Raw genomic sequence first — 23,531 nt, forward strand, 5'->3', positions numbered from 1 at the left:
CCTTCCCAAGCCTTCTGTGCCCAGGGTGTCTTTGTGGCAGGGGGCCCTGGATGTGACAGTCCCCGCTGCCTCCATTATCCCCAACAGGCCCAACCAAATGGGAGCCACTGAGGCTCTTAATGTGATATGGACATAACCTTTGGTGTAAAAAAAGAGATGGCAAATAAGATCATACATTTGGGTTTGTTTACATCTGTGTAAGGTAACGTAGGAAGGATATATAAATTAATAAAGCGGTTACCACTGAGGGGTGTGTGGGGGGCACTGGGAAAACAGATTTAGGTGGGAGTGAGAATTCTCAGTGTATACTTTGCTACATCGTTTTGACTTGTGAACTGTGTGAATGTATTACCTATTTAAAGAAATAAAATTCAATTTTAAAAACAAAACCCATACCAAGGGCACAAAGCTCCACTGTGCCCTTCAGAGCCCACCCAGGAGGTCTGCCTTATCAGAGGCTGCCTTGCATCCTCTGCCTTCAGCATCCCCCCAGAGCAGGCAGGGGTACCTCTCGGTCAGTGTCTGGGGACCGCAGGCAGGCCATGCAGGCATCCATGGCCTCGTGCCAGGGGAGCAGCAGCGCCTCAGGGAAGTCCACCAGCCGTATCAGGATTCTGGGGAGCAGGGGTGGGAGGAGAGGTGTGCAGCAAGCCTCGGGGACCCCTTTGCCCACCCCACCTCACTGCCCCATCACCTCAGAATAGCCAGGTGCAGGGCCTTGTTGGCGGCTGGAGTGTCGAGGCTCTGCATCAGCACCAGGAAGGGCTGGGGCTGCCGCTGCAGCAGCAGCAGCAGTGACCTGACCTCGCTCTCCTGGGTTCCCTCTGACCTGAGGGCTTGCTCCAGGTCCAGGATGATTTTCCCAGCTGGCCCGTAACCCTCTACCAGATGACGCAGGGGGCTGCTGGGACACGGTGTCAGCGGTTCTTTTGCTACAGGACAAGGGAAGTCACAGGATTGGCCACTGTTAGTGATATCAAGGATCAGAAAAGGACATTCATAACTTTCAATCTGGTCTCCTAATTTCTCCTAAAAATGTTTTTGACTTGCTTTGTTTACCTAAAAGTTAGGTTTTGGGATCTCATAACATCTCATAATATACTTATAAGACAGGTTCATGACAAATTTTATATTCTATATCCTTAAATTTGCAAAGGAGCTTCCTGTCTACAAAATGCAGAGCATTTTCCTATATCTAAAAGCATGCAAGAATTTGTTTTTCTCTACACTAGGAAAAATTAAATGTGGAGGGTGGGCTTTTGAAGGCTTTAAACTCTCTCAGTTTTCTAACTTTACATCCGCCTTCATTATTTGGAGGGAGCCCAATGTCTGCTTCTCTCATTCATTGCTCATCTCTAAGTTTCAGTTTCTCCCTAAGGTGCCATCTCTGGCAGACAGGATTGCACACAGATCAGCACAGACATCTCTCCTCGACTCATGCCCTCCTAGAGGCCACTCTGTTTGGTGCCCCACCTTCCACTCTGGCTGCATCTGCTGATTCCTGAGGCTTGGCCTGGGCTTCCAGCAGGGATGGGTAAGCTGGCTGCCCTGCCAGGGCCTCGGGCGCATATTTCCTGTAGACACGGCAGTTGAGCAGGTCCCTGAGAGCGCTGTCATCGAGTCGCTGTGGCAAAGCGAGCAGCAGCTCTTGGGCCAACTCCATGGGCACCGCCAGCTCGGCTAGGATCTCATCGTCCAGAATCTGCTATTGGGAGAAGCTCTCACTGCAGGCAGCCCTGGGGACTCCAGGGCACTTGGTGGGTTGGGGACTTGCATATACTTTCTCCATCCTGAACCTCCCATGGCTGACAGCTAGCTCCTCCCAAACAGCTTGCCAATACCACCAAATATTTTAGACCCCTTCCCTGCAGCCCCTACGCTATTAACCTCCACGTCCCATTCTGAGCCTTCCAAATGCTCTATCACAGTCCAGCCCTCGCAGTGGAGCCCTCCAACTTCTGTGTGTCTCCAGGCCAGCTCTACCTCCCCGTCCAGGTTCTCCTGGAGGATCTGGAGAACCTCCTGATGGTCAGGTCCCTCCAGCTTCTTGATGAAGAAGAGGAGCTCCCACCACTCGGCTTGGGTCAGGTGTTCGCTCTCCTCAGTGTCCTCGTCTTCAGGCAGCACGTAGGGCATGGCATAGAGCTCTGACATGGGCTTCCATCGCCAGGAGGGCAGGGCTGTGGAAATGGATCATAAGGCACAATGGTGGCACTGCCTACCCAGCCAGACCACTGCTCCTGTGCTCAAAGCTTACTCCAGCTTCCTCTCTGGGCTCACCTACACCCTGGCCTCCACTGACCACTGCCCCCTGGTACTCCTCAGCCTCAACCATGTCCTCAGTGTCTTCCTCAAAACCCAGAATCTCCAGCATGTGCCAGTGTACCCAGTAGGTGCGGCCAGTCGATTCCCACAGCACCTGGAAGACATGGGAAAGAAAGAGGAAAGGGGAATAGAGCTCACTTAACAACTGGCTGTGGCCGAGAGGACACAGAGACTTCAGGTGACCCTTGGCCAGGTTTGGAAAAACCCCTAGATAGCAAAACACTGGGATATGGAGAACATGGACACACACACAGGATGCCTTCCTCTACTGGCACTGGCTCTGCCTCTCCTCTCACCTGCCCTTGATGACTTATGCCCTTGTACTTCCTCCTGACCTCAAACATCTGTCTCCCTGACCCCATCTCTGGGAAAGTCTTGCTGTATCAGTTCCTCCTGGGAGTCTTCTTGACCTCATAGCCTTCTAAACTCAGGTTTTCTCAGCCCTTCAAATAGCCTCCCTTCTCAATAGACCCCCCTTTGACGATTTCAATTCTCTTGGGGGTTTTCTTCCTGGGTGGCCGGCCAGGGCCCTCTGCATGAAAGCCCCAGTTATGCGCCACCCAAAAAGATCCCTAACAGTGTCCCACCAACCACCATGCACTCGCTCACCTGCACAGGGGGTACACCATTGTTGCTCTGCCGGAACTCGCCCTCATCCCCAGCACTGATCTCCTCAAAATCATCCAGCATCCGCACTCGCATCCCTGGTTGCAGCGTATCCCGCACATACAAGGCATAGGTATTGCCACTTGCAAACTCAGAGCGAGGGCGAAACCGCCTTGACCTCCGGAGGGAGGGCTGGGCCTGAGTGGGTGGCAGCCCTTGGCCTGCATCTGCCAGCTGGGGCTGGAAGATGGAACAGGAAGATGGGGCCGAGGGCCCCTCTCTGCTCGAGGCCCAGTCCCAGCGCATGGCCTGCACCAGCTCTGAGATCAGGGTGCCCATGGCCATGCTGAATTCCAGCTCCAGCCGACCCCTCTCCCCACTCAACTCCTCGGGAGCAGAGCTGCTTTGGGCTCCAGGTTCTGCAGCACTGTCATTCAGCTGGTCCAGGAGGGAGGTGACATGCAAATAGCGCTTCACCAGGGAGAAGAGCAGCCTTCCTGGGACCTGTAGGACACAACTTTTGGCCTATGTCCACTTTGTCCAGCTTTAGCCCCTCTCTCCACACCGTCCTCTATAATAGATAGGTGTAATGGCCTGGTCCATAGACCTTCATAACTTCACCCCCAACGCCCCTGACAGAATACCTGTGGCAGCTGAATGCCCTCGAAAGAGATGGGGTGTTCAGAGAGCGTGGCCTGTGCAAACAGAGCCAGCAGAGCACAGCGGCTGTCAAAATCCAGGTGTTTCTCAATGGCCTCTTGCTGGCTCAGTGACAGAAGGATCTGGGTCCTGGTCCCTGTAACCCACAACCCAATCAGTAACTGCTCCCTAACCTCAACCTTCCCAGGCCTCTCTCCCAGACCCCCCTACTCCCTCAGTCCAATCGTTTTTCCACCACACACTAGCAATGACATGATTTACTTCAAAGGCCAAAACTTGCTTTTTCATATATATGAATAAGCACATATATACATATATCCTACAAGAGTCTAAAGTCTAAATTCTTCCTTTGCATAAAAAGTAAAGTAACATGAGGTTCCTGGGGACTCAGTTTTTCCTTTCTGCAGAGGTTCATACACCTATCTCCTCACCTTTTCTTCCAACTCTGAGAGAAGGGCAACAGATCATTTATGTACTGATGAGGTCAGAGGCTCCTGCTACAACATCCTGTGAGGCCCTAAGCTGACCCAGCCCCTCTCCTGCTCTCCCTTCCTCCCACACTGCTCCTCACCAGCATCATGGGAGGCCAGGGCTTGTATCATCCGGCCCGCGCTCCAGCGAATCTGATAATCGGGACTACTCAACATGTGCATGAGCAAGTCCAGGACCCTTGGGTCTTTGAAGACCCCAGTGAGGGGCTCAATGCTGGCATAGGCACTAAGCACGTGGACAGTGTGAAGCAGAGGAGCAGGAGGGATGGTGCCCACACACTCCTCCAGCTGCCGAAGGGCCCTCTGAATCAGAGACTTCACATCGGTTTCCATCTCCCCCAGCACAGACTTGTCCAGAGTCCCAGCTTCCCCTGCAGTCTCCTGGGAAGGCCAGATAACTTGGCCATTCTCGCCCAGCATCTTGTGGCAGTTGGCATAGATCTCATCATTGGACATCCATAGCAGGATGTGCTCGGCCTTGCAGTCCACTTGGCTAGAGCTCCCTTCCCCATCCTCCCCACGCCTGAGGATGAGCCAGCGGATCTGGTACTCAGGATGCCCATCGTGGCCCACTCGCTGGCGAATCAGCTCATCAGGATAGGCATGCAAGCCAGGCCCCAGGGGCACTCTGAATTCCCTGTATTGGAGTTCCTCCACCATCCTGGCACCTGGGACAAACAAGGAAAAGAGAACAGGCAAGCGAGAGTGAGAGGGTAGGTCAGAAAATCAAGCACATCCAGGAGAGGGAAAGCAAATGTGGCACCAGCTGTTGGGCTGGGTGGGGCCAGGACTAAGCAGAGAAACACTGGGGGTTTGTTCTGAGCAAACACAAAATTTGGGGGCTAAAAGGGGGCTCTAAGGCCCTGCAGCCTGGAGTGGGTTGGTTTGTAGTAGTAGGAAAGGGGGGGTGGGGGTGGGAAGCCTTAGAGTTACAAGGGCATCCCAAGGCCCTAGCTAGGTGGAGGCAGCCCCCGGAAAGGGGTATGCGCAGCCAGAGCGGGTGTGCTGGGAGTGGTGGCTGGAGAGCGACACCGGTGTGTGTTTGGGAAGCTGTATGGGAAGCGGTGCTAGCTCCAACGCTTGAAGCACAGAGTGAGTCGCAGAGGAAAGAGAACTGGTGGAGTAGGGCGCAAGGCGCGATGGGCTGGGAGGGGGGGCTGGTGGGCTGCGGGAGCCCAAGACTGGAGGCACTGGAGCCACTGGAGCAGCAAGACCGGTGGGGGCAACGCGAGGCGCGGGACAAAGTGCGGAGCCCCGGTGCGTGACGGGCGAGGCTTGGTGGACCGGGGTCTGAGGCCTGAGGAGCTGGGGAGGGGGGAAAGGGGGGCGCGTGCAACAAGGTGGGGGTAGGTGGCTGGGCAAGATAAACCAGAATCCCGAGGCATAGTGGAATGGGGAATGCGAGGTCGGGTACGGAGCGAGGCTCGGTGGGCTAGAGGGAGGAAAACCCAGGGTAGGGGCAGGGGGCCGCGGCGGGGCTCTGGCCACCTCAGAAGTAGATGGGGGTCCTGGCGCGAGGCCTGTCCTTCGCTGAGATAGGAGCGCGGCGACGTTGGGGGCGACGCTGGCTGATGGAGATTTGGGCCCCGCCGGAGCCCGGGGTGGAAGGGGGCGTGCCTCCGCGGGGCGTTCAGGCAGGGGGCGTGGCGAGCAGGGACCCGGGGCCAGGCCCTGTCGCCGAGCGCAGGCAGGTCTGCAGCGGCTGGGGAGGGGCAGGTCCCAGCCGGTGGTGCCACCCGCCCAGCTCTGGGGGCTCTGCCACCCGCCCACAGCCTGGGCTCATTTCCGCTGTACCCAGCGGAAAACTAGGGGCCCTGGGAGAGCGCTGGGGCGGAGCCGCGGGTTGCCACCTCGGCGACGCGGCACCTCCTCCTCCCGGCGCCCTTTCCTCTTCCTTTTTGTCCTCCCTCCTGCCACCGGAAGTACCTTCTGCATTTCCCCAGTCAGAACTAAGATCTTGGAGGTCGTTTATTACCCCCCTCCATTACCCATGAAGGAAGAACTGAGAGAAGGGGGAAGGCTGGAAATGAGGGTTTTGCAGCCGCAGTCTTTGCCCCATATTGTCCGTCCCTTTCTCTCCACACGCTTGTTTGCTCCTTTCTTTCTCCCGGTCCAGTATGTACCATCTCCCCTCCCAAAACACCAGTAACAGATAAAAATGGGGGTCATTTTATTAAGAGTCCAGGGATATCAGCTTTGGGCAGCAGCTGAAGGCAGCTTCACATAACTCTTCATTGGGGGCAGGGGCCGAATCTTTCGGCCAGCCCAGCCCCCCTTTCGGTGCCATAGCCCGCTGGAAGGCCTCTTGCCCAGCCAGCGGTTCCGCCCAGCCTTGCCAATGACCCTTTTGTTATGATCAACGTTGGATACTCGGCCTACTGTTGCTATGCACGTTTCCAGCACCTGAGAGAGAAAGATGGAAGAGAATGCACCCTGGGAGGAAAGAGCCTGACAATGTTGAGAGCAGGACTCTTGGGAAGGTTCTTACACTCAATGAGAGAAGGGGAGAGGACAAGGGAAAAGTGCAACATAACTGAACCTGAGTGCAGGTCCTACAGGAATTGAAAACAAAAGACACTGTTCTCCATTCCATTATGGTGCCAGTCTGAGTAAGCATTCCTAGTCACACAGCGCAAAAGGACAAACCCAGCTCGGGGCAGTTCCTAACATAAAACACCTGGGAGATATGTGGGCTGGGAAAGGCACATTCCAAAAATTCCTCCCTTGCTGATCCCTCCCACCTGTACCCACACACACACCTGCATCTGCCTCTTAGAGGGCAGCTGGATGATGGCTGTCCCATTCACCTTCCGCAGCAGCACACCACACGTCCCTGGGGAAGGGAGAAGCAGCTTTGCCACCCTCCACAGAGGAGGTGGGGGGCAGATGGGGGCCGCACCCCACATACTGCCCTTGCTTTGTCCTTCAGGGGCACATACACTGGAGCAGATGCATGCAGTGTTTCAGGTCAAAACATTAGTACTTCATCCTTATCTTCCTCTGCCAATGGACCAGACCACATATGGCCCATGGGTTCAGAGAATTGTGACCTTGGGTACCACCTGGCCTTCCAAATTGTAAGCCCCCCGCCCAAGCAGCTCCTTACTTCATACCTGCAGCTCGGATATACTGGCCCCCCCGGCCTGGCTCACTCTCCACATTGTTGATGAGGGTCCCCACAGGCAAGGCCCCAAGAGGATGTGCATCCCCTTCCCGAGGAGCAACTAAAAGACAGAATTTCATCAGTACCAAAGCCCTTGCAGCCTCCCAGCCCACACACATCCGGTGGCTATCTCTCACCTGCCATTCGGCCTATGTGGTCGGAATTTAGGATTATATCTCCAGCCTGCATATTTTCTGTGGCAATGATCCAGCGTTTCCGGCTGCCCCCAGCAACCAGAGCTATGTCTGCTGACCTGTTCAGGGTGAGCGACAGGTGAGCAGACCATCTAGGCAGCCCCATATCTTCTGAAAAGCCACAGAGCAGTCATTCAGTCACACCATCATCACCCCACATCCTGAACTTGCCTACAGGGATCATAACGGACAAGGATGACCTTCTCCTCAAATGGTCCTGGCTTGGTTTCCTGCTCTGGCCGGAACCGAAGAAAGTCAATCATGCGATAACGTTGCTTGTGGCCCCCACCAATACCATGCACTCGGATTCGGCCTGTGGTCAGGACAGTGAGGGGACATAACCCAGGTCAGATGAACAGGCCTGTCCTGGGCAGACAGCAGTGTTTCTAAACATTATGACTCAAGCAGAAAATGATAAAAATTTTCATAGCACAATGGGGTAAATGGGGATGGGGAAACACACAGACATTGGTAAAAGCATAATTATATGATTATTAAAACTATAAGATAAATTCTTCAAGAATTTATAAAACTTCAAGATAAATTCTCTACAAATTACTGAATTCAGTAAGTTTACTGAGGGCCATGTAAATAGTGCTCAATTTCAACTGTTATCAATTTTTTTAAGGATGTGAAGAAAGCTTTCATGAAACTTGCTGTGTATGCCCAGTGCTCAATGATCTAGCTTGTCTTTAGGAGCACAGACCACCTGTCTATTTGCTTTGTATTCTACTCTTGTTCTTATATACATACTATATGTAGGAGTCCAATAAGTGTGCTTTAATTATATTCCTCTGCCTGTATCAGTATACAGAACTAGGGTCCTACCATGTTTTTTCCCTTTACCATTTAAATCCTCTTGCCCTTGCTCCCACCTGTGTGGTCTCGGCCTCCAGACTTCCTCTTCTTCAATGGTGTAGTGGTGTATGTGGTACGACTTTTCCAGGACACAAACTTGGCACTAAGGGCCACAGAGGTAAGGATTGGGCGGCAGGGGAGCAACATCGAGGTAGAGGGCAGCTGGCAGAGGGCATTGTTTGTCACCTAGAGATAAACATAAATCTCTTTCACTTGAAAGCTAACTGAAGGAGAAACATCATAGAACAGAGCAAGGGCAGAGACCAAGTTTAGCTTGTAGCTCACTTCCTCCTGGAAGCATCCCAGACCAGCTGTCCAAAAACTCTATCCTTCACAGCTTGCACAAATACCAGTGTGGAATGTTTATTCAAGTGTTTGTGTGTATTGATTACCTGTCCTCATTTGATCCTTTTACCTCTTAAGTATTTCTGTAATGGAATGTTCTCCTTTGGTGTGTCTACTAAATCTGGCTCAGTTCTCCATCTCCAAGAAACTTTTCCTTCCCTAAACAATTCTCTTCTCCAGAGCTGGTAACTTCCACATATCCATGCATCACCATCAGCATTAATGCCTTTTGCTCATTTGCATTATGTTTCTGGGAGTTTTTCAGATATGGAGGGTCAGGATTATTCTGTCTTGTTCCCTGTTGTATTCCCAGGATTTCACAGAGTAGGTTTTGAATTTTAAGTATGCATCTGCAAAACTCTACCATCAGCCGGAGAGGTTCACAGCAAGACTTTTAATTTCTCTTTACTGTGATTCATTAATCACCCACTAGGGACCATGTGATACCTTCACCTTAGGCTCCTATTCTTGGTATCTCGCCCTGCATTCTCTAATCTCATCCTTAATGGTTGTTATAACGGTTACGATGTCATAACCATTATGATATAATCTCAGGCTTTGAAGCCAGACTGCCTAGCTCAAATATTTGGTGTATGACCTTAATTAAGCTGCTTATCAGTTTTCGCATATGAAAAATGGGAATAATAATATAAGGTATAACTAACTTACAGAATGGTTGAAAAGAATTCGCTTATTTAAAACCTCTTTTACTTGTGCCTGGCTTATGACAGACACCCAGTAAATGTCAATTATTACTGAAACCCGTACAACCGGTTATCTGTAAAGCACTTGTACCTCCAATATCTCGTCTGAGGAATCCAGCGGCCCTGTGAGACAGCAACAATTATACAGGAGAAAGCTGAGGATTAGAGAGACTTATCCAAGGTCACGGGCCTGCGTGACTAATGAGCAGACTCGCATCCCCGCCTATCCCCGGTGTCCCTTCTCGGGCAGCCCGAACAGAAACAGCCACGTTCCCGGGTAAAGTGGATTACCTGGGCGGCCGGGAGCATACTCGGGCTGGGAGCCGCAGCACCCAGGGGCGTCAGACTCAGAGAGCCTAGAGCACGGGTCAGGACTCGTAGAGCCATGAGGGTAGCCAAGCTCCGCTGAGTTCAGCGCACCACCATTACCTTTAGCCAGGGAGCCTGGCGCTCCGGGATGACGCTAAAGGCTCTGTGTGCCGTCCCTCACTCATGACGTAAAAGAGGCGGAAGGAAAACCAAAGAGCAAGCTGTATACACACCTCCTTTCGTGCCCGCCTGTGGTTAGAGCCAATCCTCGGGCGGCTCTTAGGTCGCGTGACTAGGGAGCAGGCCCCGCCTCCCGGAGCCGTCAAAACAATTGCCTCGAGCGGCAGCCATGATGGATTTAAAGGGGCAGTACCGAACAGGGAGGCAGCCAGACTGACACACTGCAGGTGAGTCTTTGAGAGTAACTCTGGGGCTGTGGGTTAAGGTCCCGCTACCTCTTATTTCCGCTCTCTCGGACAGATAACCCCCCGCTGACTGACCTCACACAACTCCAGACACACTAAAAAAACTCCGCCCCCTGCGATTCTTCCCGCCCCTCAGACAGACAGACAGAAAGTCGGCCTGCCCCGCCCCCTGCGCTACCAACTGACTAAGTGACCTCGGGATTGTGGGGCTGCTGAGTCCCCACCCGCGACGTGGACCTCGGTCGTCCATCTGCACCTCCCCCGGGCGCCCTTGCCCATCGCACTGTATCCCCACCCCGGGCCCCAGGGCAGGCCGGCAGCCTGCGGCCCTCCGCAACCGCATTCCAAAGCCGAGGAGACCACCTCCCAGCACTCAGCAGACCTGCCATTCCACCTGCACCCTCAGGCATCTGGGAGGCACCTTAAGGTGACTCAGAGCCTGTTAGCAGGTGATCATAACGGAGACAAAGCCATGGAAGTGACTGAGCCGGGGGTGACCTGGTCTCCCTCCTTACTCTCAGCCAGACACGCCCCTTCCCGCAAGTCCCAGATTAGTCTCACTCCCTTCTTGGGAGAAAATAGCTCCCCAGGCTTGGGGTGAGAGATTGGCCTGGGGAAGGAGGAGGGACACTAGTCCTCTTTGAAGACCTGTAGGCAGGGGGAGGGAGGATGTTTGTCCTGGGTGGGGCTCTGCGCCAGGTCCTCTGGGTGGCTGTGAAGTGGCGAGGAAAGGGGTGAAAACTCTGGACTTCTGGACTTTGGGCAGGGATCCTTCTGAGTCTCTGGCTGCTGAACAGTTTCTTCCGGGCTCTGGCCTGAATGCCACAGCCACGGGCCTTGCTGGGTAAACAGGTAAGAGGACTTTAAAGATGAGAAACAAGGCCCTTTTGAGGAAGTAGGACGACAGCCTGAGACCTGGAGGGTGAGAAATATGGGCTGAAAGCTAGTGGGGAAAGAGGGCTGACCAGGGAGGGAGATGCTGGTCTCCCCGCAGCTCCGTGGGTGACACAGCCTGAAGCCCTTGAGTCCTTTGGGGCCTTCTCATCTGGGTCCGGCGAGAAGGCTCCTGTTTTCTTCTTTTCTCTCTTTTCCGTGATTTAACTTTGAAACTTACCCTTCCCTTTTCCCCATACCTCTGCACTATTTTCTGCATATTCTTCTGTCTTCTTTACCCCTATACCCTTTGCAGTTCTCCCCAAACACCCTCTGTGTTTCTTGTAGTGCCGTCTCTTATCTCCTCATTCCTTTTCCTAACCCAAGCTCTCTCTCCAGTTCCTTTTCTGTTTTGGTCCTAAATTCTAAATCCCTCTGCTAGTTCTCAGGACCTTTGTTCCTTCTCTGTTCTTTTTTCATTTAAGTCACTTCCTCTGCCTCTCTCTTTCCCACAACTTTAAGCTGTGTGCTTTCAGTGTTGTAGGCTCCCTCCCCACTGGTCACTCTCTCTCTCCAATTAAAACACAGCATTGCCCTAGCTGGTTTGGCTCAATGGCTAGAGAGTCGGCCTGCAGACTGAAGGGTCTTGGGTTTGATTCCAGCCAAGGGCACGCACCTTGGTTGCAGGCTCAATCCCCAGCCCTGGTTGGGGCGTATGCAGGAGGCACCAATTGATGTGTCTCTCTCACATTGATGCTTCTCTCTCTCCTACTCCCTTCCACTCTCTCTGAAAAGCAACAGAAAAGATATCCTCAGGTGAGGATTAAAAAACAAACAAAAACACAGGATCACCCATACTCTCTCATCTCTTAACTTAGATCCCCACCACCATGTAACCAAGGCGCTGAGCCTCTCTTTCTTATTTTTACCTCACTTGAGTTCTGTTGTTTTCCTAGCCCAGGCAAAGTCCTCCAGGCCAGGATGTCGGGCCTGGTGTTGGGGCAGCGGGATGAATCTGCAGGGCACCGGCTCAGCCAGGAGGAGATCCTGGGAAGCACTCGGCTGGTGACCCAAGGGCTGGAGGCCCTGCACAGTGAACACCAGGCTGTACTGCAAGGCCTGTCCCATACCATCGAGTGTCTGCAACAGGGAGGCCATGAAGAAGGACTGGTGCATGAGAAGGCTCGGCAGCTACGCCGTTCCATGGAAAACATTGAGCTGGGGTTGAGTGAGGCCCAGGTGAGAGGGAGGACATGGTGCCAAGTGGCCCATGGAGGAGCAGTTGTCTGATTGGAGGTTTGGGGTCGCTTGGAATCCCTTTGTCCTAGATCCTTGCATTCATTCATTCAGTAAAAATGTGTTAAGCTTCTACTATGTGGCAGGCACTCATCTTCTGTGCACTGGAGACACATCGCTGAACACAACACTCAAAAATCCTTGCCATCCTAGAACTTACATTCTAGCTGGGGGAGGCAGACAATACACAAATAAATAAGTAAATGATTCAGTATGCCAGAGTGATAATTGCTAAGGATAAAAGAATAAAAATAAAGCAGGGAAGGGGATTAGGAAGTATGGAGAGAGTATATGATTTTAGACAGGGTTTTCAAAAAAAGGCTTCACTGAAATGGTGACATTTGAGCAAAGGTTTGAAGATGAGGGAATGAGTCATGCAGTAAATGGGGGGAAAGCATCCTACGTAGAGTGGACAGCAAGTGCAAGGGCCCTGAACCAGAGCCTTCCCAGTGACTTCAGTAAGGGGCCAGCGTGGCTGCAGTAGAGTGAATGAGGGGAAGTAAAATAGAAAATGAAGTTCAAGAGGTAATGGGGTTGAAGAGAGGGAGTCAGATCATGTGGAACATGTAGGTTATCATAATGACAAGGAGATGAGTGATGTGTTCTAACTTAACATTTGAAAAAGATCATTTGACTGCTGGGTTGAGAGGAGACTCTAAGGGAACAAGGGCAGAAACAGGGAGGCCAGTGAGGAGGCTATTTAATCCAGGTAGGAACTGATGGTGGCTTGGCCCAGGGTGGTGACTATGGAGGTGGTGAGAAATTGGATTCAGGGTGTATTTCAGGTAGAGCTGTTGCTCCCCAACCCCGCTTCCTGGCTCCTGCTAGTCTTGCCGCCTCCCAGTAGGCTCCTTTCCTGCCTATCCCTGAACACTTCTAGCCAGCATCTGGTGCTCACAGGATGTGCCCACCTAGGTGATGCTGGCTTTGGCCAGCCACCTGAGCACAGTGGAGTCTGAGAAACAGAAGCTGCGGGCTCAGGTACGGCGGCTGTGCCAGGAGAACCAGTGGCTTCGGGACGAGCTGGCGGGTACCCAGCAGCGGCTACAGCGCAGCGAGCAGGCTGTGGCTCAGCTGGAGGAGGAAAAGAAGCACCTGGAGTTCCTGGGGCAGCTACGGCAATATGACGAGGATGGACACACCACGGTAAGTGTGTGCAGGCAAGGCTGGGGGGGTGGAAGGGGTGGGGATGTGGATAGCTGGGAGTCACCACAAACATGGGGCAATTGCTCCATCATCTGCAGGGGACAGCAGTGCTGCCCCATCTGCCTGATTCACATCCTGACCCCATCTACAGATGACAGTAAAGGGGAAAGAATACTCACTCATTCAGTCAACATTAAACTAAATGACTATCACACATGCCAGGCACTGTGCACTCCACTGGGGATGAAACAGTGAACAAGGCAGACAGAGTTCCTGCTCTCAAAATTATATATTTGTGCAGGTGAAACAGATAATCACCTGGACAATTCCAATCCAGAATCCTAAGTGCTACAATTAGGGAAAGCATAGCCCAGGTTAGCAAGAACCTCCTAAAGTTTTCTCTCAAAATGTATGAAATTTAACCTTCACTCAGCAGGCATTTGTATATCTCTATGCCTTATGCAGTTCAAGAAGATGTATATAGGAGACGTATAGAGAACTAGAAAAGAGAGTTTCTGTTTTTTCAGGCTTATAGTGTAGCTGTAGGGACAAAACTTCCACCTGAGAACACATGTGCAACCACACAAAGCAGCAAGTGCTCAGTGCTGAATGAGATAGGTTCCTGGGGCTGGAACAGTCTGAGAAAGAGTCACAGAGGAGGCAAGGTACAGGGATGGTAAGATTTAGGTTGGATTTTTACATTTAAATGGTTAGGAGTTCGGATGGAGTTTGAGTGATGATGAGGAAGAAGGAGCAGCTTTCTAAACTGGGGCGTGGGGGTGTCATAGATAAGGCTCCAGGGCTGGAAGGCTGGTCTGTTCCAGGGAAAGAGGGGTGACGTTCATGGGACACATTGGCGAAGCTGGGCAGGAGGGTTAGAGGTGTTTGTATGGGGCTGCAGTGCCGTGTGGGCACAGCGAATTTCCCCATTGTGGAAGTAGGTTATACAATGAGGGTTGGGCACTAAGTCCAGCATGAACAGTGGCAGATGTTGGGCACCAAGCTGAGGTAGACACCGAGTATGTGTCAATAAGATCAGACACACTCCCTGCCCTCAGGACAGACAGGACAGACATATAATCAATGCAAACACATAGGGCTATAATTACAAGAGTTGAGCGGGCAAGAGGTGGGGGCTGGAGAATGAGGGCGCCTAGGAAGGAAGCTCTGAATGTGAAGGAAGGGAAAGTCGTGAGATTCATGAAGGAGAGGTCTGAGCTTGGTGAGACAAATGCTGGCCTTCCCCAAGGGCAGGGACATAAACAAGATTCTTCTCCTGGGCGCCACCTGTCATGTATTTCATGGTTCAGAGGGGCCCTGAAGACATTACTGGGGATATCTTCACCCAGATATGCTGCTGCTTTCTTTCTAGGAGGAGAAGGAGGGTGATGCCACCAAGGATTCCCTGGATGACCTCTTCCCCAATGAGGAGGAAGAAGACTCAAGCAATGGCTGTGAGTCTGTCTTTGGAGTGGGAGGGTGGAGAAAGGGCAGCAGGAGCCTGGTCTAGCTGTGCCCCCTCCCCAGCCCCCATATACAGGATGCTCGCCATCCAGAAATAGGTTCTCTACTTCCTCTGGAGATGGGGCAGAGACTTGGCTAGTACTTTGATTTCCTCAGCCTTCCCATCATTTCTTATTCATCAATATTTATTAAACACTTAATATGTGCCAGGTATTGTGCTAGGCACTAGGAATACCAAGATGAGAATGACAGGGGTCTGGCCAGTAAGAAGGTCACAGTTGGGTGGGAGAATGAGCCTGAGTGGAAGAATGTGAACTCCTTAAGGGAAAGAAGCAGGTCTTATTTATTTTTTTAAATATCTTTATTTATTTCAGAGAAAGGAAGGGAGAGAGTTTCAGAGAGAATTAGAAACATCAATGATGAGAGAGTCGTCATTGATTGGCTGCCTCCTGCATGTGGGCATGTGCCCTGACCGGGAATCAAACCGTGATCTCCTGGATCCTAGGCCGATGCTCAAGCGCTGAGCTGCGCCTGGCTGGGTGAAGTAGGTCTTTCTTAGCCTTGTATCTCTGGTACAGCCCCTGGCTCATATTTATGAGGTATATGTTTGCTGAGTGAATGAATTACTGGGTGAACAAATGGGACTGTCATAGGCACAGGTTCAAGGGAGTGGGCAAAAGAATAGCAGCTGAGACAGGTCTCCAGAGAGAGAGCCTGGTGGGGGGCAGGTGCAGGCATGGAATAAGACATGGCGTGGGGTTGGAGAGGGCAGGCAGCAAAGGAGAGAGGAAGAGTTCCCTGAGGAAGTTTCCTGTTCATTTTCTGGGATGGTTTAGTGTCACGTGGCCAGGGCACCCAACATAGTGGATATGAGATCCCAGCGAGATTACGGACTCTGCACAACTTGGTGATCCAGTATGCAGCCCAGGGTCGCTATGAGGTGGCCGTGCCACTTTGTAAGCAGGCACTGGAGGACCTGGAGCGCACATCTGGCCGTGGCCACCCAGATGTTGCAACCATGCTCAACATCCTTGCTTTGGTGTATCGGTGAGTACTGCCTTCCTTTTGGCCACAAATCTGCCTCCAGATTCCCACCTTGATCCACCTTTGGCTCTCATTCCTTCTCTCCACTGGGTACCTCTTCTCCCTGCTGGGCCTCCCAGGTATTATGCCACTTGGAGTTCTCCTGTACCAGAGCTCTCATTCTTTCCATACCTGAGCCCTTGATCCCAGAGAACACTTTCCCTCAGGCTGTTTATTTTCCCAGTCTTCTGGGGAGGGTCTCTGTCTCTGTTTCTCTCTGTCTCTTGTGTCCAGTAACTTTGGCCTCTTCTTGACATGGCAGACATTAGCATGCAGTAGGGGTGTGTTGGTGAACCCCTCTCACTGCTCACACTGGACTTCATGTCTTCTGATGGTGGGCCCAGTCCCTGAGTGTATCTCAGTCACCCCAGAAGAGGGGAGGGAAGGAGATGGCTTGGGGGCAAAGGTCAGGGTAACCCCTTGAGACTTTAATCCTCTTCCAGGGATCAGAATAAGTATAAGGAAGCCGCTCATCTGCTGAATGATGCCCTCAGCATAAGGGAGAGCACCCTAGGCCGGGACCACCCTGCGGTCAGTATTCCTTCCCTTCTTCCCCAGGCTCTTTTGGCCTCTCAGCTTGTCTATCTGCTGCCCTCAGCCCAGTCACTGGGGATGCTCAGGAAGGAAATGTGAGGACTCCTTTCTTCTGGGCACTGTCTGCTGATCCCAGAGGTTCTCAACCCAAATGACTCCCCTTTGTTAAATTTATTTTTTATTTTTAAATTTTTTTAATCCTCATGGGAAGATATTTTTTCCATTGCTTTTTCAAGAGAGTAGGCGGTAGGGGGGAAACATTGATATGAGAGCAAAACATTGATGGGTGCCTCCTGCATGCTCCCAACCGTGGCCGAGCCTGCAACCGAGGTATGTGCCCTTCGCTGGAATTGAACCCAGGACCATTCTATCCATGGGCCAACGTTCTAACCACTGAGCAAAACCAGCTAGGGTGACTCTCCTTTAAAAAAAAAAGTTTTGAGAGAGAGAGACAGAGGAAGAGGGAGAGCGAGAGAGAGAAACATTGATGTGAGAGAGAAACATCCATCTGCTGCCTCCTGCACACACCCTACTGGGGATTGAGCCCACAACCTGGGCATGTGTCCTGACCTGGAATAGAACTGGTGACCTTTTGGTGTACTGGATGACGCTCAACCAACTGATCCACACCAGCCAGGACCAAATGACTCCTCCTCATAATGACTATTTTCCAGAAACTTAATTCAAAGATTATGTAATCTACCTACATGTATAATTTCCAAAACATTGAATGATACCCTATTAATATAAAAGTGAAACAAATAATTTATAATAAAATGATATACATAATACATTACAATGAAATAAAAATACAATATAACAGTTGTAGTATCGAATACAACTATGCTAAAAGATATAGTAGTCTGATATATAATGAGTAACTTTAGATTTAGAAGGGGTAAGAATAGGAAACCATTTTATATAAGAAATATTATAAATGACAGAGCCCAGCCAGGTGTGGCTCAGGGGTTGAGCATCGGCCTAGGATCCAAGAGATCGAGGTTTGATTCCCGGTCAGGGCACATGCCCAGGTTATGGGCTCTATCCCCAGTTGGGGGCATGCAGGAGGCAGCCAATCGATGATTCTCTCATCATTGATGATTCTCTCTCTCTCTCTCCCTTCCTCTCTCTGAAATCAATAAAGATATATTTTTTTAAAAAAGTGACAGAGCTGAAGGATTTGTGGATATGAGATTAAAATCCAGTGTTAAAATAAACAGACCAGATTTATTTGTATATGATAACGGAGAGAGAAATAAGTAGGGGTAACATGCTAAGATAAATGATAGGTTGTCAAAGTGGAGAAAATAAGAAATAAGATATTTCTGAAAATGAACTAACTCTGTGAAAATAATTCCCTATATTATGGCATGTGATAGGCAGAGATGATGTATCTCAGAAAACATAGCTCCTGTCTTGATATCCCACCAAGTATCAAAGCTTACATTGAGTGTTTGAATATCAGGCAGGACATTCAATATTTGGCTGAGCTATCCCACACATGCAGAACATCTGTAGCTTCCTTGCCTCTCCAAAGGTAATAGTGCCCCCAATTTTTGTGGTGACCAACCGCCCCACCAAACCCCACCTTTGGAAATGTCAAAAAATGCCCCTAGGGGGCGATACTGTCCCCATGGAGAATGCAGAGCCACCCTGTTCAGCAATTCCTCCTCCCCTGACTCTGGTTAGGGTGGCAGAGTCTGTTTCTCTTGGGTTGTGCAGCGTGGGGGAAGATCTCCAATTCTCAAGGTCCTTGAAAGCACCAGCGTCTGAGGGGACAGGCCTGTCTTCCTAGGTGGCTGCCACACTCAACAATCTGGCTGTGCTCTATGGCAAAAGGGGCAAATACAAGGAGGCGGAGCCACTGTGCCAACGGGCACTGGAGATTCGAGAAAAGGTGCCCACATCCTCTCCCCATTCTCCCCTCCTGCTGTGAGCCCTTTGCCACCATCTCCCTTCTGGTCTACCCTCTCAACTCACTTCTTTGTTTCTCACCTCCCTATCTCTGCCTTGTTTTCTCTTCTGTCATTCCCTTTCCCTTGTTCCCTGCAGGCACATGTGCACACATGAACACACATAACTATAGCCACCTATCAGTCTTTTGCTCCCCTTTAGGTCCTGGGCACCAACCACCCAGATGTGGCAAAGCAGCTGAACAACCTGGCCCTGTTGTGCCAAAACCAGGGCAAGTATGCGGCTGTGGAACGCTATTACCAGCGGGCACTGGCCATCTATGAGGAGCAGCTGGGGCCAGACAACCCTAATGTAGCCCGGACCAAGAACAACTTGGTAAGGGGGGAGGGGGAAAGTAGGTGGAAGGAGCGGAGGGGAGGGGACAGCATTATAGTCTGGTACACTAACACCATCGCCTTTGTGCCATCTCTAGGGCTGCCTTTGGGGCTGAGGGATCTGCTTCATTTCAGTGGGAAGGCAGAAGTTCCATAGCCTCTTGGGAGTGGAGTGGGAACACTCTTGACCCTGTAGCTAGAAAAGGAGATGTGAGGAGGAACTCTGGGGAAAGTCATAAGGAGACCAAGAAGTGGAAGTCCCCGAGCCTGGTTGAGATCTTGTCTTCATCTCTTGCTCCTATGTTTTTGCCTTCCTACCCCCAGGCTTCCTGTTACCTGAAACAGGGCAAGTATGCTGAGGCTGAAACACTCTACAAAGAGATCCTGACCTGTGCCCATGTGCAGGAGTTTGGGTCTGTGGATGGTGAGTGGTGAGGGCCTGGGGAGGGAACTGCAAGGAGGAAAACAAATGTAGACCAAAGGTTGGGGGTTTGGCCACAGTGGTTCCCAGGGGGAGCCAGACCCCTTTAGTCCAGCCATGTGGGCCTCTGGGTCCTGGCTCCCCACATACTGTTCAGCTCAGTTCTCTAACCTTGCCATGCCATCCCATGTATCACCCCCAGATAACCACAAGCCCATCTGGATGCATGCAGAGGAGCGGGAGGAAATGAGCAAAGTGAGTGGGGGGAGTCCAGCCTGGAGAGCCTGAGGCTACCAGGGCCTTTCTCTTACTCCTTGCACTAACCCAGTTCTTCACTTCCCAACCAAGCCCCAGCCCCAGATGCACTGTGCCTTCCCCAGCCCAGCCTGCACCCTAGCCCAGCTCCAGCTGCAACCCAGCATTTCTGTACCCACATCTCTGGCTTCCTCTTCCCCTCTGTCCTCCTGCAGACCCGGCACCGTGAGGGCAGCACACCCTACGCTGAGTACGGAGGCTGGTACAAGGCCTGCAAAGTGAGCAGGTAAGCTGCAGTGAGGAGGTGGCTTGACCTCTGGTGTCTTCCATTCAAGCCCTGATCCTGGCCTCCTGGACCTTTCCCCTTCTTCTCTTTACTCTTCCTTGTTCTTAGCTCTGCTCCCTCCCTCTCCTCTTTCTTTTAAGAACCCATCCTCACTTCCTTCCCTGGTCTCACCCCCACAGCCCCACAGTGAACACCACTCTGAGAAACCTGGGAGCTCTGTACAGGCGCCAGGGAAAGTTGGAGGCGGCTGAGACCCTGGAGGAATGTGCCCTGCGTTCCCGGAAACAGGTCAGAGACCGAGAGGGGAAGGGTGTCCAAAAGGTAGGGCCCTAGAAACAGGACCACTGAGGCTTCTTCTGAGTCTCCAAAGAATAAGAGGAGGGACTGAGGAGGAAGACCTAGAGAGGAAGGTGAGACACCCTTGTGGTTGTGGTTGTTTTTAAGTGTGTTCTTACCCCAATTTGCCCTTTGTGGTTAGGACTCCAAGTTCAAGGTTCACTTCTCTAAATGGCATTGATTAGTAAAAGGGAAGCCCTGCCCTTTCACAATTTGAAGAATCTATTAAAGAGGGGCATGGCTGGTGTGGATTAAAGAGCTGAGGTTGAGGGGAGCCCAATGTCAGAGTTTCTCAAGGTGTGGGTGTTAGCTCATTAGTGGGTCATGAAATCAATTCAGTGTGGGCCCTGGCTAAAAATATATATGCATCTATATGTAGGAATGCATTGCAAATAGAAAAGGTGGGGGGTGTTCCAGTATGTGTATACTGGGACATCAGAAGGAAAAGTGTCTTCCTTCCTGTGGCTGATGGTGGAAAAGGTTTGAATGCCCATTTTGAGGAGTAAGGAATGGGAAGTCCCAGCTTCTTCCTTTTTCTTCCAGGGCACTGACCCTATCAGCCAGACCAAGGTGGCTGAGCTGCTTGGAGAGGGTGACAGTGGAAGGACCTCCCAGGAGGGTTCTGGGAGCAGTGTGAAATATGAGGGAGGTGAAGATGCCTCTGTGGCTGTGGAGTGGTCAGGGGTAAGTCTGATTATTGCCCCTTGATCTCTCAGACCCCTCCTGCTGGTGGTATTGAGAGGCTCTGAACCTGTCCATGAAGGATATGAGAACATGTCCCCACTCCAGTTCAGTCAGTCCCTTCCTCTCAGAGGTATCTCTATTAGCCAGCTAGTGACAGGGTTCTGATCTTCGGTCACTGGGCTTTTGAGGGAGGGGAAATGTGTGCAGAATAAATGGCAGGGGTAGACTCAGAAGTCTGCATGGGGTTCCCTTAGCTTCTGGTCCCCATCCCTCTCCACCAGGATGGCAGTGGGGCCCTGCAGAGGAGTGGCTCTCTGGGCAAGATCCGGGATGTGCTTCGTAGAAGCAGCGAACTCCTGGTGAGGAAGCTCCAGGGAACTGAACCTCGGTCCTCCAGGTAACAGTGAGACTGAGATATGGCAAAGCAGTCAAGTAAGCCCTGGCCTTCAAATCCTTTTGGCCCCTCACCTCTGAAGGAGAAGTGTCTTGGAGAGAATCATGGAGGAGGTCAATGGGTTGTCCATGGAGAGTTCAGGAAAAATGGGTGCCCTAGTGGGGGAAAAGACACCTGAGGAGATGCTATTTATAGACGAAGATAAGAGAGAGAGAGAGAGTGTGTGTGTGTGTGTGTGTGTGTGTGTGTGTGTGTGTGTATGGGGGGGGGATGGTGTGGAGGCAGTGACTTGATTTTGTGTAGCAGGCCCACAGCTTTAGTAGCACTCAAAGGTGAAGCACCATAGCTGGTGTGGCCAAGTGGTTAGAGCGTTGACCTGTGCACCAAAGGGTCGCAGGTTCGATTCCCAGTCAGGGGCACATACCTGGGTGGTTCGGGTCTGGTGCATGTGGGAGGCAACCAATCGATGTGTCTTTCTCACATCGATGTTTCTCTCTCTCTTCCTTTCTCTCTCCCCCTCCCTCCCTTCCGTGCTCTCTAAAATAAAAAATCAATGGAAAATATATCCTTGAGTAAGGATTAACCAAAAAACAAACAAACAAGGAAGAGGCGAGACCTCAATTCTTTCTTTTCCGTTGTAGCAGCAACATGAAGCGGGCAGCCTCCTTAAACTATCTGAACCAACCCAGTGCAGCACCCCTGCAGGTGAGAGCAGTGCTGGTGAGCTTATTGGTGGGTGACAAAGAAAGGACAGCCATAGAGCAAGCCCAGTTAAGAGTTAGGGAAGAGTCATCTGGGATGAGGACTGGCTAGGGAACTGGAGCTGGCAGACAGAATCAGGCAGACAGCTTATTGTTGGTGGTGGCAACTAGGAAAGGGCAGTTTCAGGCCAGAGATAGTAGCAAATAAATTAATCAGGATGGGAACTTTGGAATTAGTAATACTTCAAGAAAGACTTGGGGATTCTAATTGTTCTTCGTCCTGTAGCCACTGTACAGCTTACCTTGGGGACTCAGTAGTCAGTAGTCAAGAAGAAGGGAAAAAGAAAAAAGTACTCAGTCATTTGAAAAAACAGTAATGGCATTTTAAGGGGAAATTACCACTTGTATCAACACATTCAAAGTATATGCCAATATTCATGTAGCTCTTCCAGGTATTTTTCCCACCGAACTGTGGCCTTCTGGAAAATCCTAGCAAAGCCTCAGAGCTTGGGATTGAGGTTACAGGCTCCATCCTGGGTCGAGAGATAAGACTACAGCCACAAGATAGACAGACTCCAGGGGACAGTCTTCAGGAGGCTGAGGTCCCTGGGCTGATGGCATATGTTGTCTGTTTCAGGTCTCCCGAGGCCTCAGTGCCAGCAGTATGGACCTCTCTTCAAGAAGCTGACATTCAACCCACCCCTCAGGCCTGCGGGATCCCCCCACAGCTCTCACAGCATTCCCTATTGCTCCTGGCTCTTCCAACCCCATGGTGGGACAGTGAAGGGGGAGCAGTTAACCAGAAGATTGCTGCTGCCCTTAGGGTCTTGGCTCCCTCCTCAGGAATCCTTTCAAGAAGGACCCTCAGGACATCCTCTCCCCACCTGTGGTCCTCTAGAGTAGCTAGCTCTGAGGCTCCCAGGGTGGGTAAGGAGCAGGTATGCACCTCAGTGATGCAGCTGGCTGCTGGCTTTTCTGTCAGAGGGTTTGGGCTGGCCAAGCAAGATGCCTTGCCCTGGCCTCTCTTGTTCCCTCTGCTGCCTCACTTCAGGTCCATGTATTTCACTTTTCTTAAATAAAAGAATCAGGTAAGCATTCTGCCACTTGAGTCTTGATTGAAGAGGGTAGGAAGTAAGGGTTGTGTTCGGGCCTTTCACGGAAGGGTGAGGGGCAGTGATGGATGGGGCAACAGGAGGAGTGTTGATTCTTGGATCTCTCCTCTCTTCCTTCCCCTGTTTGTATCCTCTCCAGCAGGGCCTGCAGGAAGGCATCTGGGGGATGGGGGAGGAGGCCCACAACCCAAGGAGAAGGTGCTGTGGACTGGGTTGTCAGGGACATGTGGTGGCCATGTGGCAGGACCCTGGAGTCCTGGCGCCACTGCTCCCAGGCTGTGAGGCCCTCTGTGGCTGCCCCTCCTCCTCCCAGCTGCTTGGGGGAAGGGAGGTCTAAGCAGGCCTGGGGGGCCCTCCGGAGCTAGAGGGGAAGGAGGCACTCACTATCCATCCCCTCTCAGCATATCCTGGAGGCCTGAGCAGCAGCTGGGGCCCATCTTCTAAAGCTTGACTCCTCCTGACCCGCCTCCTACACCCCTTGCTGCTTTCACAACAAAGAAAGAATGTGGGGGTGGTGGCGCTGGGGTGGGGGGTGCCTGGAACAAGGGCTGTGCTGGGCCTCCCCACAGCTGGAGACT

At 51.7% G+C, this 23,531-nt stretch overlaps 3 protein-coding genes across 9 annotated transcripts in view; 1 reads left to right on the forward strand and 2 right to left on the reverse strand.

The window, feature by feature from the left end:
• Positions 1-23,531, reverse strand: part of CUL7 (cullin 7) — a 98,321-nt gene that overhangs the window by 8,117 nt on the left and 66,673 nt on the right. The window contains exons 1-9 of one of the 3 annotated variants that reach the window (XM_081139751.1): positions 5,571-5,659; positions 4,163-4,750; positions 3,576-3,727; positions 2,935-3,435; positions 2,281-2,419; positions 1,984-2,180; positions 1,474-1,702; positions 695-932; positions 509-614 (exon numbers count right to left, since the gene is read on the reverse strand). In XM_081139751.1, the coding sequence (XP_080995877.1) occupies positions 509-614; positions 695-932; positions 1,474-1,702; positions 1,984-2,180; positions 2,281-2,419; positions 2,935-3,435; positions 3,576-3,727; positions 4,163-4,742 (2,142 nt within the window). In that variant the 5' untranslated portion in view covers positions 4,743-4,750; positions 5,571-5,659. Of the gene's footprint in view, positions 1-508; positions 615-694; positions 933-1,473; positions 1,706-1,983; positions 2,181-2,280; positions 2,420-2,934; positions 3,436-3,575; positions 3,728-4,162; positions 4,751-5,570; positions 5,660-23,531 lie in introns of those variants that run through there. The other 2 variants (XM_081139749.1, XM_081139750.1) reach the window with 2 other exon arrangements.
• KLC4 (kinesin light chain 4) lies at positions 5,191-22,941 on the forward strand. Of its 4 annotated transcripts, none has more exons than XM_081139755.1 (16): positions 5,191-5,339; positions 11,910-12,192; positions 13,165-13,395; positions 14,768-14,849; positions 15,696-15,906; positions 16,386-16,473; positions 18,272-18,373; positions 18,592-18,765; positions 19,089-19,188; positions 19,388-19,440; positions 19,656-19,726; positions 19,906-20,014; positions 20,606-20,746; positions 21,028-21,143; positions 21,782-21,845; positions 22,479-22,941. In XM_081139755.1, the coding sequence occupies exons 2-16, from the start codon at positions 11,935-11,937 to the stop codon at positions 22,527-22,529; spliced, it is 1,851 nt and encodes a 616-aa protein (XP_080995881.1). In that variant the 5' UTR covers positions 5,191-5,339; positions 11,910-11,934; the 3' UTR covers positions 22,530-22,941. The 4 variants fall into 4 exon arrangements, with proteins under 4 accessions (XP_080995881.1, XP_080995879.1, XP_080995882.1 ...); XM_081139753.1 differs by lacking the exon at positions 5,191-5,339 and adding an exon at positions 9,979-10,062; XM_081139756.1 differs by lacking the exon at positions 5,191-5,339 and adding an exon at positions 10,217-10,529.
• Positions 6,236-9,838, reverse strand: MRPL2 (mitochondrial ribosomal protein L2). Of its 2 annotated transcripts, XM_081141418.1 has the most exons (8): positions 9,638-9,785; positions 9,438-9,501; positions 8,315-8,483; positions 7,611-7,752; positions 7,383-7,498; positions 7,196-7,306; positions 6,842-6,915; positions 6,236-6,485 (listed from the first exon to the last, which is right to left on the reverse strand). In XM_081141418.1, the coding sequence occupies exons 3-8, from the start codon at positions 8,442-8,444 to the stop codon at positions 6,273-6,275; spliced, it is 786 nt and encodes a 261-aa protein (XP_080997544.1). In that variant the 5' UTR covers positions 8,445-8,483; positions 9,438-9,501; positions 9,638-9,785; the 3' UTR covers positions 6,236-6,272. The 2 variants fall into 2 exon arrangements, with proteins under 2 accessions (XP_080997544.1, XP_080997543.1); XM_081141417.1 differs by lacking the exon at positions 9,438-9,501 and having other exon boundaries at positions 9,638-9,838.

Source organism: Miniopterus schreibersii, assembly GCF_964146895.1.
Source record: "Miniopterus schreibersii genome assembly, chromosome: 6".
Lineage (NCBI taxonomy): Eukaryota > Metazoa > Chordata > Mammalia > Chiroptera > Miniopteridae > Miniopterus > Miniopterus schreibersii.